This window comes from Psammomys obesus, unplaced genomic scaffold, assembly GCF_907164565.1.
Source record: "Psammomys obesus unplaced genomic scaffold, mPsaObe1.curated_primary_1811, whole genome shotgun sequence".
Lineage (NCBI taxonomy): Eukaryota > Metazoa > Chordata > Mammalia > Rodentia > Muridae > Psammomys > Psammomys obesus.
Genome location: NW_026596100.1, coordinates 7562779 through 7575993, shown reverse-complemented (window position 1 = coordinate 7575993; position 13215 = coordinate 7562779). Strand labels below are relative to the sequence as shown.

The 13215-nt window shown below is 38.3% G+C and overlaps 2 protein-coding genes across 2 annotated transcripts in view; one reads left to right on the top strand and one right to left on the bottom strand.

Moving 5' to 3' along the window:
* The window catches only part of Gin1 (gypsy retrotransposon integrase 1), a 30341-nt gene extending 19664 nt beyond the window's left edge, over window positions 1-10677 (bottom strand). Inside the window, exons 1-3 of the mRNA XM_055628383.1 lie at window positions 10594-10677; window positions 3620-3760; window positions 1806-1951 (exon numbers count right to left, since the gene is read on the bottom strand). Of these exons, the coding sequence (XP_055484358.1) occupies window positions 1806-1944 (139 nt within the window). The 5' untranslated portion in view covers window positions 1945-1951; window positions 3620-3760; window positions 10594-10677. The remainder of the gene's footprint in view (window positions 1-1805; window positions 1952-3619; window positions 3761-10593) is intronic.
* Window positions 10678-11967: 1290 nt separating this feature from the next.
* The window catches only part of Ppip5k2 (diphosphoinositol pentakisphosphate kinase 2), a 25826-nt gene continuing 24578 nt past the window's right edge, over window positions 11968-13215 (top strand). The window contains exon 1 of the mRNA XM_055628382.1: window positions 11968-12035. Within this exon, the coding sequence (XP_055484357.1) occupies window positions 11968-12035 (68 nt within the window). The remainder of the gene's footprint in view (window positions 12036-13215) is intronic.

Sequence of the window (13215 nt, the reverse complement as noted above, 5' to 3'; positions counted from 1 at the left end):
AAAAAAAAAAAAAAAAAAAAAAAAAAAAAAAAAAAAAAAAAAAACAACCATTAAGGTTTTTAATGTTTTTACAAAATCTTTCCTTAAAGCAGAGTATTTACTTTCAACACTATTCCCATGCATACTTAAGATCCAGAAGAACTGCTGCCTGCTATAACCCTGTAGGTGTCAACCGTAATAGGGTAAGCTTGCTCACCAAAGCCTGTGATAACTATGAGAATCTGAAATGACCTTTCTATGGGAGCACTCAAATTAGAAAAACACTTGTGGAAGCTAAAAATGACTTAGGTACAAACTTTTCTGAAAAACTCATTATAACTGTGTGTGTGTGTGTGTGTGTGTGTGTGTGTGTGTGTGTGTGTGTAAAAACACCATTCCTTTCCTTGTTCTGATTTGAGTAAAGGTGAGGATGGCATATTGAGAGGAACACAATTAATTCTCAGTTCTCTTTTCCTCTGAAGATACCTAAGCGAAGAAGCAAGCAGGAAAAAGGGAGAACCACTGTTTCTCCAGTTCATATGGGGTAGCTATGAAGACTTCAGAACACATCGTTAAGATACTAAATCGAGTAATAAGCTTAGCTCTTCAATTAGAAGGCAGGCAACTGGCTTCTGGATTCTGCTTAGAATCCTATATTTCACTCAGTATATCTCTAAGGCCTAGAATGTAAGTGGCACACCACAGAAATTCAATAAACCTTTTTGACATGAATGAATGAACGAACGAACCTCTACTTTAGTGTAAGGGGTCTGCCTATTGTTAAGAATAGGAGTTACTGACAGGAATTGGTATAGGGACATATGAAGAGACATTTATTGATGACCTTAGAATTTATGATCTTATTACTGACCTGATTTAGAGAAAGCCTAACGCTTTATCTCTAAGCAAAACTCACACTAACATTCATTTATTTATCTGTTGACTATGCCTTTTGCTTATCTCATGACGTTTGCTTTCCCCATTGAAGGAGGAGGAAAGGAGGGAAAGCTGTCAAAGCCTTCATAATTGCCCTGCTGCCTCTCAAATATTTAATGTATTGATGCAGTGTAAAGGCAAGAAAACAAATGCAATCCTGAGAATAATTAGCAGCACAGTGTGGGGAGAGAAGCAGGTATGTGGATGAGCTCAGTTATGGATAGTTAGAGTCTTCCATCCTCTTATTTTAGTATGCAAACGAGTTAACTCGGTCAACATTTTCATACAAAGAATCACATAATTTCTTTATCACTGTGGCATCAATAGCTAAAGGTACATCATGTAAGAACCATTAGGTAACAAAAGCAAGAGAAATTAATTTATGTAACTTTCACAGTATTTCTTTTTATTATTAGTTTACTTTACACCCTGATCACAGCTTCCCCTCCCTCCTCTCCTAATTTTATTTGATCTACAAGTTAATAGGTCATTTTCTTTTCTTCTTTAGACTTATTTTTTTATTTGAAATTATGTGTATGTTTGTGACTATGTGCAGTGGAGTGCTATATACACTAAGACTAGAGGCCCAGATCCCGTTGGAACTGGAGTTAGACATGGCTGTGAGCTGCCCACCAGGGGCAGAGAAAATGAAACTCAGCTCCATCAGTCTGTGCTCTTAGCTACTGAACATCTCTCATTTCCTTAATATGCCTTTTTCATGCTTACCAGCCTTCAGCTATCTTTACTGTGACTTTTATGTTACTTTTGAGTATGATCTTCAATTGAACTGATAACAGTTTAGCAATAACCAAGTAATAAAGAATTTCCCAGGGGTCTACAAACACATGTGAAAAAGAATCTATAACTAAATATTCAGACATTAATTTTACCTTTGAAGACAAATTTCTTTGCTGCTCGTCTTATGCCACTTCTCTCACTTGACAGTGTAGTTGGATGGTATTCCCCTGTTCGCTTATAGTATGCAATCTGTTTAAGATGAAGGTCACCATTTTTCCCACTACGAACCATCTTGAACCTAGGTAAGATTATTTAAAGATGTTACTTGAATGACAAGCTAATTCTGTTCCTATTTTGGTTCAGGCTTCTGTCACATTTCTGCTTATGCATGAATTGAGCATTCCCAGAATATTATCTGTGAGGGAGATAATTGCAGTGCAGAACAGAGACAGAGTGATATCTATACACTAAGACATCTGAATGCTAATTTTGAGATCCACTATGACAAATTATCTTTCCTCCTCCATTGCTGTCCTGTGCTCTGTTCTCCCCCAGGGATATCCAGGCCCTGTGCACTGAGCTGGACTGGAGGGGCGAAGCTTGGCTGGGGTAGGTGGATGCAATGCAGGATCTTGATCCGTGTGCAAGGGCAAAGAACACACACCCAGGAACAGCTTCCAAGAACTGGTTAGTTATTGGGGGATGTATCTATGCCCCTGGGGAGGTGGCCAGGGTCTCTGGGGCAAGGTTTTTGTGATTCTGTACATCTGACCAGGACAATGGTGTTGGAAGATACTTTATCTGCATGCTCAGAGGCTGGGGAGTGTGTGTGTGGGCACCTTATAAGGTCAAGCAAGGAGTGAAGCTTGATAACTGTCAAGGTAATAAATTCTTACTAGGGTTGATGGTGGGGCAGCGGACTTTATGGCGCCAGGTTGGGAGGTGGGAGGGAGCCAACTCCTGCTGTCCTCATCTGAGGTATCTGGGTTGAAGCTCTCCTTGACACTTCCTCCATAAGCCTGGGCCATTACAGTCCTACACTTCATGTGATATAAGAAATGCTACATTTCTTCTGTAATACTAAGAAAAAGAAGGAAATGAAGAAGTTTGCTTGGGGTCTCTTACTGCCATCAAAAGAAATGTTATTCACAAAGGTTGATTTTTATGTAGTATTTAAGGATGGAAACATATGCTTACATTTCTTTTAAATATATTAAAGATTACTACAAAGCAAAAACAAACAAACAAACAAAAAAAAACCCTCTACTCAAATCACATCTGATTTTTTTATAACTGTTTACATGATAAATGAGAATGGTTTAGCAACCAGACTCCATTAGCTCTGAGCTACACATAAACCTAGCTCTCCTTTAACAAAAGTGTCAAATAAATAAAACAATATCCCTTTCCATTATGGACTATCATTAATATGGGGATATTTTCAAAGTAAAAGAAAACATTTTCCCCCCACATTTTTGGTGGCAAGAGTGACACTACTGTAGTTATCTAGCTGGCTAGCAACTTAATCATACAGGTTAATTTTTGGTCCTTCTTTCCTGGCTGCCTTGCTCTAAGAGACTGACCCTGGGAGGCTGTATTTGTGGTTTTCAATAGAAATTGTCCAACATAAAGCATTGGCATCTCCACGACTCTGAAAACAGAAGTATCACTACAGTTCCTTCAAAATCCCAAGAATGTATTCTCTGCTGGAACTTGGATACCAATTTCAAAATTCTAAAGAAAATATGGGCCTGCCCATTAACATATCTAGGCATTGTGATAACTAATCTTGGTTGTCAGCTTGAGGTGCCAGGGAAGACGGAGCTTCAACTGAGAAATTGCCTTCATCAAACTGGGGGCCAATATAATATATAGGTTCTGTAATGCTAAGATAGTCCTATCAGAACCTACAAACAGGTTAATGCAGTTATAAGTTATTATCATCAAACAGTGAGTTTTAATTCACCTTTTTTGGAGACGGTCTTGATTGAAGCTCACTCAGGTTTACCTTGAGACTTATAGTCCTCTGCAGAAGAACTTTAATTCAGAATATAGCTGCTCTGGTAAGAGATTACATCCAAAGACCTTATAGATCTGTGTGATTCTGCTGGAATATAGACATAGACATGCCTTTAATCTCAGAAGATAGTGGCAAGCAGATCTCTGAGTTCAAAGCCAGCCTTTTATAGAGCAAGTTTCCAGCAAAACACACACACACACACACACACACACACACACACACACACACAAAACCAAAACCAAAACCAAAACCAAAACCAAAACCAAAACCAAAACCAAAACCAAAACCAAACAAACAAAAAACAGCATAGGTCCAGATGTGGTGTTACACACCTTTAATCCCAGCACTTAGAGGAGACAGAGGCACGCAAATCTTTGAGTTCTGTTCAGGCAGTTTGGTTGAGTCAGTAAGTTGAAAGGCAGTGTAGGGGAGCTGAATTCATGGCAGTTTAGTTTGTGGAGTAAAGAGGCAGTTTTTACCAGGACTGTTTTACAGAGACAGGTTGAAGAGAGACCAAGCTAGACACAGATAAGGACAGAACGAGCCAGAGAATAAGCCAGAAGATTAGAACAGATTGTTAAAGTTAGTCTGAGGCCAAGCAGAGCAATTCGGCAGAAGCTGTGAGAAGCCAGTTTGAATCAGTCAGCTTGGAGAGGAGTTTGAGGCAGGTCAGCTGAGTTGAACCAGCTAGCCAGAATTCAGAAAGAGTTAGACAGGGTGACCTTATTCAGCAGTAAGTCTCAGAGGCTGTAAACATTCTAGGCCTAGATCAGATTGTATGGAGGCTAAAAACTTCCAGGACAAAGCCCAAGCTAGCAGATGGAGGAAACAAGCCTCTGAGACAAAAATTACATCAGGAAAATAAAAGATACTTTTATAGTCCTCCTTTCTTAGCCCTAAGTCCTAGAAATAGAGGCATGCATTGCTATACCTTGCATAACCCATTTTCAACTAGAGCTATTAGTCATTTTATAGTAGATGGCTATACTTCAAACAAATGACAAATGTAGCTATTATGGTTCCTAAAGCATCTTTAAAAGCAGCAAACCATCACAGCTCAGTGGTACAATGCTTGATTAGGATATATATGGCCTTGTTTTTAAACTCCAACTGCGCATATGCACAGTTCACCTACGCACAGACAGAAAGACAGAGACACTGACAGACACAGACACACACACAATTATCTGGCATATGCTAGGCACAAATTTGGAGACACAATAAAGATTAAGAAATGTAAATGTAATAAACAAAATATATATAATAAAAATAAAATGCATATGCTCCTGATTCCCATGAAGTTTACATTTTAGTGGAGTTAGAGATTATTTTGAAAGCTGGGCTCAAGCTGCATTATTCATAGTAGTTTAAAAGTAAAACGGACCCAAGTGCCTAATGACAAAAAAAAAAAAAAAAAAAAAAAAAAATTGGGTATGTACACATAATGAAATATTATTCTGCCTTTAAAAAGAGTTAATTCTAACACATGTAAGAACATGGATGAATCCTGAGGACATTATGCTAAATAAAATTTTATAAAAAGGTAAATATTGCCATATTCAGAGAAATAGAAATTAGAATGGTAGTTCCCAGGACTAAGGCTATGGGTGGTAGATAGTGAAATTGTCATCTAATGGTACCGTTTTATACCCTTCTGTAAATCAGAAACATGCTTGACGGAGCCAGTGAGAGCATGGGATCAGGACATTAAAGCTTTTCCTTGAGGCCCTAATATATGAAGGAATACAGTTCCTTCTCTAAAACCTGGAATATGTGTGAAGGCAGGGCCTTGGGGAGCTGTAACTCCCCAAAAGTTAGATATGGTGAACCCAACTCTTTCTACTGAAAGGAGTGATGTTTAAGAGAGCCAAGGCCACTGAATGCTCAATTTGTGATGCTCCTGAGATACCTGTTGCTCCCTTTGCCCTTGGTTACATTCCTGCTGACTTTGTATCAATGTGTGATGGCTTTCCACTGACACTGTCCCTCTTCCCCCCAAACCTGTTCTTAAGATGCTGTACATTTTAATAAACTTGCTTGGCATAAGCTATCAGCGTTGGTAAGATCCCTTGATCCTGGCTTTCCTATCTTCTTGATCTTCTCATTCTCTGGTCATCCCTCTTAAGATCCTGTCACTGAAGAACAACCTATTAGTCCAGGCCAATACAATACTTTACTACAATTTAAAACATTATTATTTAAAGCAGCTTACAAAGCAGTAGTTTCCATAGTTATTTTTCATTCATACTTAGTTCCTGCTGGCCATCCCTCCCACCTCCTCCTCTTTCTAACCTCCGCATTCCTCATACCTTTCCACTCTCTGTATTCTCTTTTCTACTTTCATGTCACAAGTTTTCATCTGGTCTCCATCACTCTTCCTTAGAACCTTCTTTCCATCCTGTCATGGACCCTTTCCCTTTCCTGTCCTCTACACTTAACCATTTCTAAATTAACACACTAAGTCTTAAAAATTAGAGCTAAGAAAAAAAAAGTCTGAACATGGGAGAACATGTGATAACTCTTTTTCAGCCTGAGCAAACTTAGGATAATATTTTACAGTTCCATTCCTTTTTGTTTTGAAAAGTTTGTAATCTCATTTCTTTTTATGGCTGGATAAAAGTCTATAGTATGTATGTTCTACACTTTCATGACAAACACATTCTATGATGGACATCTGCACTGACTCAATTTCCTTGCTATTGTAAGTAGAACAGTAGTAGGCAAAGATATGCAAATGTCTCTGTGAAAAGATATAGAGAGCTTTGGTATATGCTCAGAAATTGTTTAGTTGGGTCATATGGACATTTTATTTTTAGTTTGAGAGAAGCACCCAAGCTTACTTCCATAGTGTTATACCAGTTTATACCCCCACCAAGACTTAAGAGTTCCCTTTTCTCACATCTTCAGCCTGTTTTGTTGTCCTTTGATTTTTTTAATGACAGTTACTCTTACTGGTCTGAGATGGAATTTCAACTTTGCTTTAATTTGCATTTACCTAGTGGATAAAGAAATTAAGCAATTAAAAAAAAGTTTTAGTCATTTGTATTTCTCTTTTGAGAATTTTCTGCACAGTCCTTTACCCATTTATAAAATTAGATTCTTCATTTTTTTTCTTTAGTATTTTGATTTCTCTCCAAATTCTAGGTAGTAATCCTCTACCAGATGTATACCTGGTAACAATTTTTCTCTTTTCACTCAACTGTATCCTTTACTGTACAGAAGCTTTTCAATTTTGTGAGGTACCTGTACTAGTTACTCTGTCACTGTTGCTCCAAACTACCTGGCAAAAGCACCTAAGGAAGTTCTTCACCCCAACAAGAAAGTCAGTCAGCAGAGGTGAGGCAGCTGGGTACACTGCATTCCCCTGAAAGCTGAGCCCTATGAATATTAGCGCTTGAAGTTATAACAGGTCTTCCCACCTCAATAAATTTTATCTAGTCAGTCCCCCAGAAAGGCATTCTGAGATATTTGTCTCCCAGGTAATTCTAGATCCTGTCCAGGTGACATTAATTTTCCAGTGTCATTTTTGATTGTTGGCCTTATGCCCCAAGTAACTTGAGTCCTATCTACAAGTTCCTACATCTTGATGTATTTCCCCTTCTTTTCCCTCTAGCAGTTTCAGATCTTATGTTAAAGTCATCGAGGCATTTGGAATTAACTTTATACAAGCTGAGAGATAAGGATCTAGGTTCTTCTACAGGTAGATTTCCAGTTTTCTATGCCCCATTTGAGAAAGAGGCTGTCTTTGTTACTACAACTTTTGGCATATCTGTGAAAAATCATTTCACTATAGCTGTATAGGTTCAAATCTGGAACATGCCAGTGCCAAGTTGGTTTTGTGACTATGGTTCTGTAATGTAACTAGAAATCAAATACAGAGATACCTTCCACCCTTCTAAATTTTTGATCAGGATTTATTTGGTCACATTGAGGACTTCTTTGTTTCCAAATGACTTTTGATTTTTTTTAAAGTATTATGAATAATGGCATTGAGATTACAGTCCTTTTGGTAAAGCAGTCATTTCATAATAGAGATTCCTTTAATCCAAGAGCATAGCACAGGATTCTTCTTCCAGGGTTGTCATTTTGTTTGTTTTGTGTTTGAGGCAAGGTCTCATTGTGTAACCCTGCCTGGGTCCAGAACTCCCTATATAGACCAGGCTAGCCTTGAACTCAGAAATCTACCTGCCTCTGCACTAGAATTAAAGGCACAACCACACCAGGCCTTACTTTCAAGTTTGTGTTACAGAACTCTTGTTTACTCCGAGGTTATGTGATGATTTAGACAACTGTGAATAAGAACCTGTCCTTGTTCGCTTCCTCAGGATGTTTGTTAATCATGTACAGAAAGGCTCCAGATTTTTCTATGTTAACTTTTTATCCTGTCACTGGCTCAATTTTAAAAATTCTAAGAGTTTTCTGATTTGAAAATAATACTTTGACCTCTTCCTTTCCTATTTGTATCCCCTTTATTTGCTTTTTATCTTCCAGGTCAAGAAAACAGAGATTTGGCTTTCATGAATGATATTATCCCAAAAGGCTAATTCTAACAGGGCTTCTCCAGGCCATTGGAAACAGAGAAAGGAAAACATATGACTGAAGGAATGATGTGCTTTGGAAAGTAGGGACAATATTTAACACAAATAAAGAAAGCAAAAGTGAAAATTAGGTAACTTCATTAACATTTTAATTCCCCTCAAACTGACCTACAGATTCAGTGCAATCCAACTTGAGAATTGGCAAGTTAATGCAATTATCTAGTTTTATTCTTTGTTAGGATGGGAATGATTTACAGTTTTTTTTAAATATTCCAGATAGACTTTTTATAGATAGTTCAAAAAGAAATAATTTAATTCCATTTTACCCCATCTTTTGTAAAAACCAGTAAATCTAGATATGTGAAATCAAAAGATTTAGACGAATTAAAATGACTTTGAAAAATTATGTATGTAAAAAAATTCACATCAGCTGATTTTAAGTCTGTGGGACTGGAAAAATGACAATTGTTGTTCATCAGATAGAACAGTGCTTAGAAACAGTCACTAAGATATGGAAAAATGATTTTCAACAAGAGTACCAAATAAATGATAGTTTTCAGGAAATGCTGGAACAATTAAACACCCATATATATAAAACAGATGAAGTTCAATTCACATCTCACAATACATGTAAAAATTAGCTTACAATGGGACACAGACCCATACTTAGGGGAAGAGAAAGACATAAGATAAAATGCTGTGAGCTTAAGTTAGACTAAGGATTAAGTATAAAGCAACATTTCTGGAAGAAAAAAAGATTAAAAGGTTTTTAAAAGACACTGCTAAGAAAAATGCAGTTGAGGAAATATTTATAGTACTAAAACAAAGAATTGATGAAGAACTCTCAAAGCTTAACAAGAAAGCCAACAACCTAACTTTAATCATGGGTATGAGATATGAACCAAGAATCCATGAAGGAGATAGCATTAATAAGAACCTGAGAAACACTCAACATCATTAGATAATGGAGAAATGTCAAGTATACAAACATACACAACGAAAACCTGTTAGTAGTAAGTGTTACCAAAGAAGCTCCACAGTGTTGGTGAGAACATATAAAGAATTAAATATGGGATGTTTGGAAGACTGACAGTAACAATTTCAGACCTAGGTCTTAAAGACCATGCTTGGGGAAAAAGCTGTAATAATTGTCCCCTCTTTTCTAAAAACAAAAAGATAAATGGGTTTTTAAAAGTCTTTGGTAAAATTAAAAGCAATGGTAAAATTATATATAATCATTGTTTTATTTATATATTTTCACTCAAGTGGTTTAAAATAATAGAACCTTCTTACTCAGAATCTATCAGAAGATATTTTTCAATATTTTATTAATATTTTAGAACAATATTTATGCTTTACTTCTGATAGTAAAATCCAGAAGACCTGATGAGAGGTATTACTTGCTTTTTTTTCCGTTTCTTTTTTGGGTATCTGTAGCCAAGGCTGTCCTGGAACTAGGTAGATGGGGTTGGCTTCACATTCATGGTGATCCTCCTGTCTCAGTCTCTCACTTGTATATACTTTATAATGACTTATATTACTGTTTAATGTAGTTCATCAACTGATGCTTGTGAGGATAGAGACATGAAAAAGAGAAACAGTAACTGCATAAAACAGAAAAACATTACAATTGTAAAGACTATTTTAGGACTTTAAAAATGTTTTCAAGAAATTTAGGAACTAGAAAATGTATTAAAGATGGCTAATCACAAGGTCTTCACAACTTAGTTTAAGAATTAGAAAAGCTATTGATGGTGGCTCATCACAACTTCTAATGTTGTGAGGTCTTGAGGTTATTTGGTTAAGTTTTTTACTCCCTGTTCCTTGCACGTCAAACAGAACAAATATTTTACCGATACTTATTGCTTAACTTCTTCAATATTTTTTGTGTACCCAATAAAATTAAAGTGATTAAATATCCCTCTAAGTAAGGACCTTTTTTAATCTTGCCTACCAGCCACGAAGCTACCATTAAAGCCAATGAAAGGTTACAGAAATTTTGTATTTCAAGTAAAAAAACATAAAACTTGTAATGTTTTAATAAACACAGTAATGTGGGTCTAGAATCCTGACTTTGGAATTATTCTGCCTAAATCTCTGAAAACTGAACCAGTACATTTTATATTAACTGGAAAATAGCTGGGAATTGACTCCAGGCTATATCCTGCCTCCCTTGTGTATAAATTCGTTTCAGAAGAAATCCCTTTACTTCCATATGCATACAAATAAAGCCTCCCAGGACAAATTCATGTCCATTTTTAAAATTCTCTACCGAGGTTCGAATTCTCCAAGAAGGGAGAATTCAGTGAGATTTTAAAAAGTGTATTTTCCCTTTAAAGCTTGTTGTTAAGACTCCCCACCCCGTACCCCAGCCTCCCCGACCTCGTTTCTTTACTCTGGTGTAGGTTTTCACACTGAGTGGTTACTAAGATCCAGGGTGAGGCATTTCTAGCGTCGGGCAAGCGCCACCCTCGGGTTTTGAATGCAGTCTAGCATTCGCAGCTGCCAGCAAGGGAGCATTCCGTCAGCATTTTCACAGCTTGTTAACTGACTCCTGACTGCCGGGCCCAGGTAATCCTTGCAAAAGCAAGTGACCGTTGACAACTCAATTACAGAGTCGCCACCTCCCTGAGCCCAACAGTCCTCCCCTCTATGCAGCCCGCTTCCGCGTGGCTTTAATGCTCACAGCCCTCCCGCTACGACGGCGCCTGCGCGAAACCTCCACCCAGCCAAACCCTTTCTCTGAGCAGACGAAGGGGACCGTTTTAAAGTTACTGTAATGTTACGTCTCCGTTAAAAAATAATAACTTAAAAGGGTACGACAGAGCACACTAGAATGACCACTCACCGAAGTGGTCCTAAATGCAAACCGCAGGTTTTAACACTCCTCTCGCGACTTATCTGGTGCTGCCGGAAGCGGAACTACTGGGGTCGGACTTCTGGTAGGGGCTGTGGAACCGGAAAGCTTAGGCGGATCGTTGGTCCGCCGGAAACTGTTCCGGCCGGGGCAGTTTCCGAGTGAGACTGGTGGGGAGAGGCGGGGGAGAGGCGTGTCGGAGACTCGGGAGGTGTAGCCGTTCCGCTGCTGCTGAACAGGGAAGACTCGGTCCACGCCTCCGAGAGCCTCCTCTGCCGGAACGTCTCACCCTTATCCCCGCAATTAAAGGGGTGGAACCGAAACCTGGATGGGCTCAACCATCTTCCTCAGATCGCGTGGTGACTGCAGCCCGCGGCAGGTGAGGAGCGGGAGGTCGGTGGAGCACCGGAGCCAGACCCAAGGGCTCACGGCCGCCTCTCGGTGTTTGCTTTGTCTCTGCTCTACTCTGCGGACCCTAAACACGTGCTCTTGCAAGAGGCACGAACACTAGCGGATGACAACGTGGTCTTGGACGAGTGACAGTACAACCCGCGGGTCCTTTCCAGGCTTGCTGTCTCTTCCACTTCCCGCGTCGCTTCCTTTTTTCATTTCGAGGTTTTGAAAAGCCAGAAATTTTAGTGCAGCTACCCAGGTTCTACTTCTATCTGAATCTCCTTCCACAGAGGTGTGCTGCGTTGTTTGTATTCTGCTGTGGGGAGAGGTGCCTGTTTCGTTCTTTAGTCTTCATCACTCTGCCAGTCTTTGCTTTCCACACCCACTTTCAAAGAACAAAAGCACTGTGTGCGGCGGCTTTGCCTACCTAGTAAGATATGAGGTTGCAGGTCAATGCCGCACCCAACGTTATTGATAAGACAGCGTTGCGTCCTCCCATGTAGGTAATGACCTTTGGATCTCATTCTCAAGGCCCTGACGACGTGCTAAGAGGTACCGTTCTTGGAGTTTTGTGGTAATGGTCGTCTTGTTTTCAGCGTCCTGGAGAAGTAAGAAGCATGGCTGACTTCTGCTTCATCGCCCTAGGTTACACTAGGACAGGGTTTTTTCTTTTTTTTTCTTTTTTTCTTTTTTTTTCTCTGTTACAGTTTTTCTAACTGAACTATAAGGCTTTAGAACGGTAACATACTGATAGCTGCTATTAATAGGTAATTGTGCCAAATGCTTTGCACATATATATTCATTCAGTCTTTCAAAAGTCCCACGAAGGTTGTTAGATTATTATATTCTTAAACCGGAAAATGGAAAGTTAGTGAGGTCATGTAACTTACCCAAGTAACATTTTGCTATGGGTAAACCTTTGAATCTTTACCAGAAACTAGATCTGAATCTAACATCTGTATTTTATTGTCCTGCCAATTGTTCTTGTTATTCCGGTTTCTTCATTAACATTTTCAGAAGTTAAAAGTACTTATCCATTTAAGAAAGCACAGAATGTGCTTTTTTTGTGCCTTACAAATGACAGTCATGATCCCTGCAACTTTTGTATGTGATGGAGGATTAAATATTTCAGAACCTTAAAATGTGTTTTCTGCTTCATAGACAATTTTTCTGAAAAAGCAAGTCATAAAACTGATGAGTAGAAGGCTCATAATTGGAAAATCAAATCTTCCTACGTTTTATATCAATGTGATTTGTGGAGTAATTACGGGGGCATTAAATTGAACAATTGATAGGATATTGAATCTAATACTACACATATGAGTGGTTCATTTAATCTTTCTGAAAATTTGAAATGTTTAATAATTCAAAACAAAACCTTGAGCTCTCATAGAAATAGATAGTTGGAAAGAGGTCTCTATGGATCACAAAGGATAGGGAAAGAGTAAGTTGTGTGTTTGGGGTTTGGTAGATGCATGACATTAGTCTAAAAAGCATTCTTTGAAATCTTCCACTTGTTAATTTCAAAAAGAATAGGAACTTCCTCCAAAATGGCAGTGAATTCCTCACCAAAAAGCTGACTCAGCAGAAAGGTAAATTCCAAGCAGAAGAGCCAACTCAGCAGAAAATTCATAGCCTTTGAAGAGCAAGGGGAATCAGTCAATGCCAGAATTGTATGGAATTTGGAACGGACTTGGTTTGTATAATAATAATAATAATAATAATAATAATAATAATAATAATAATAATAATAA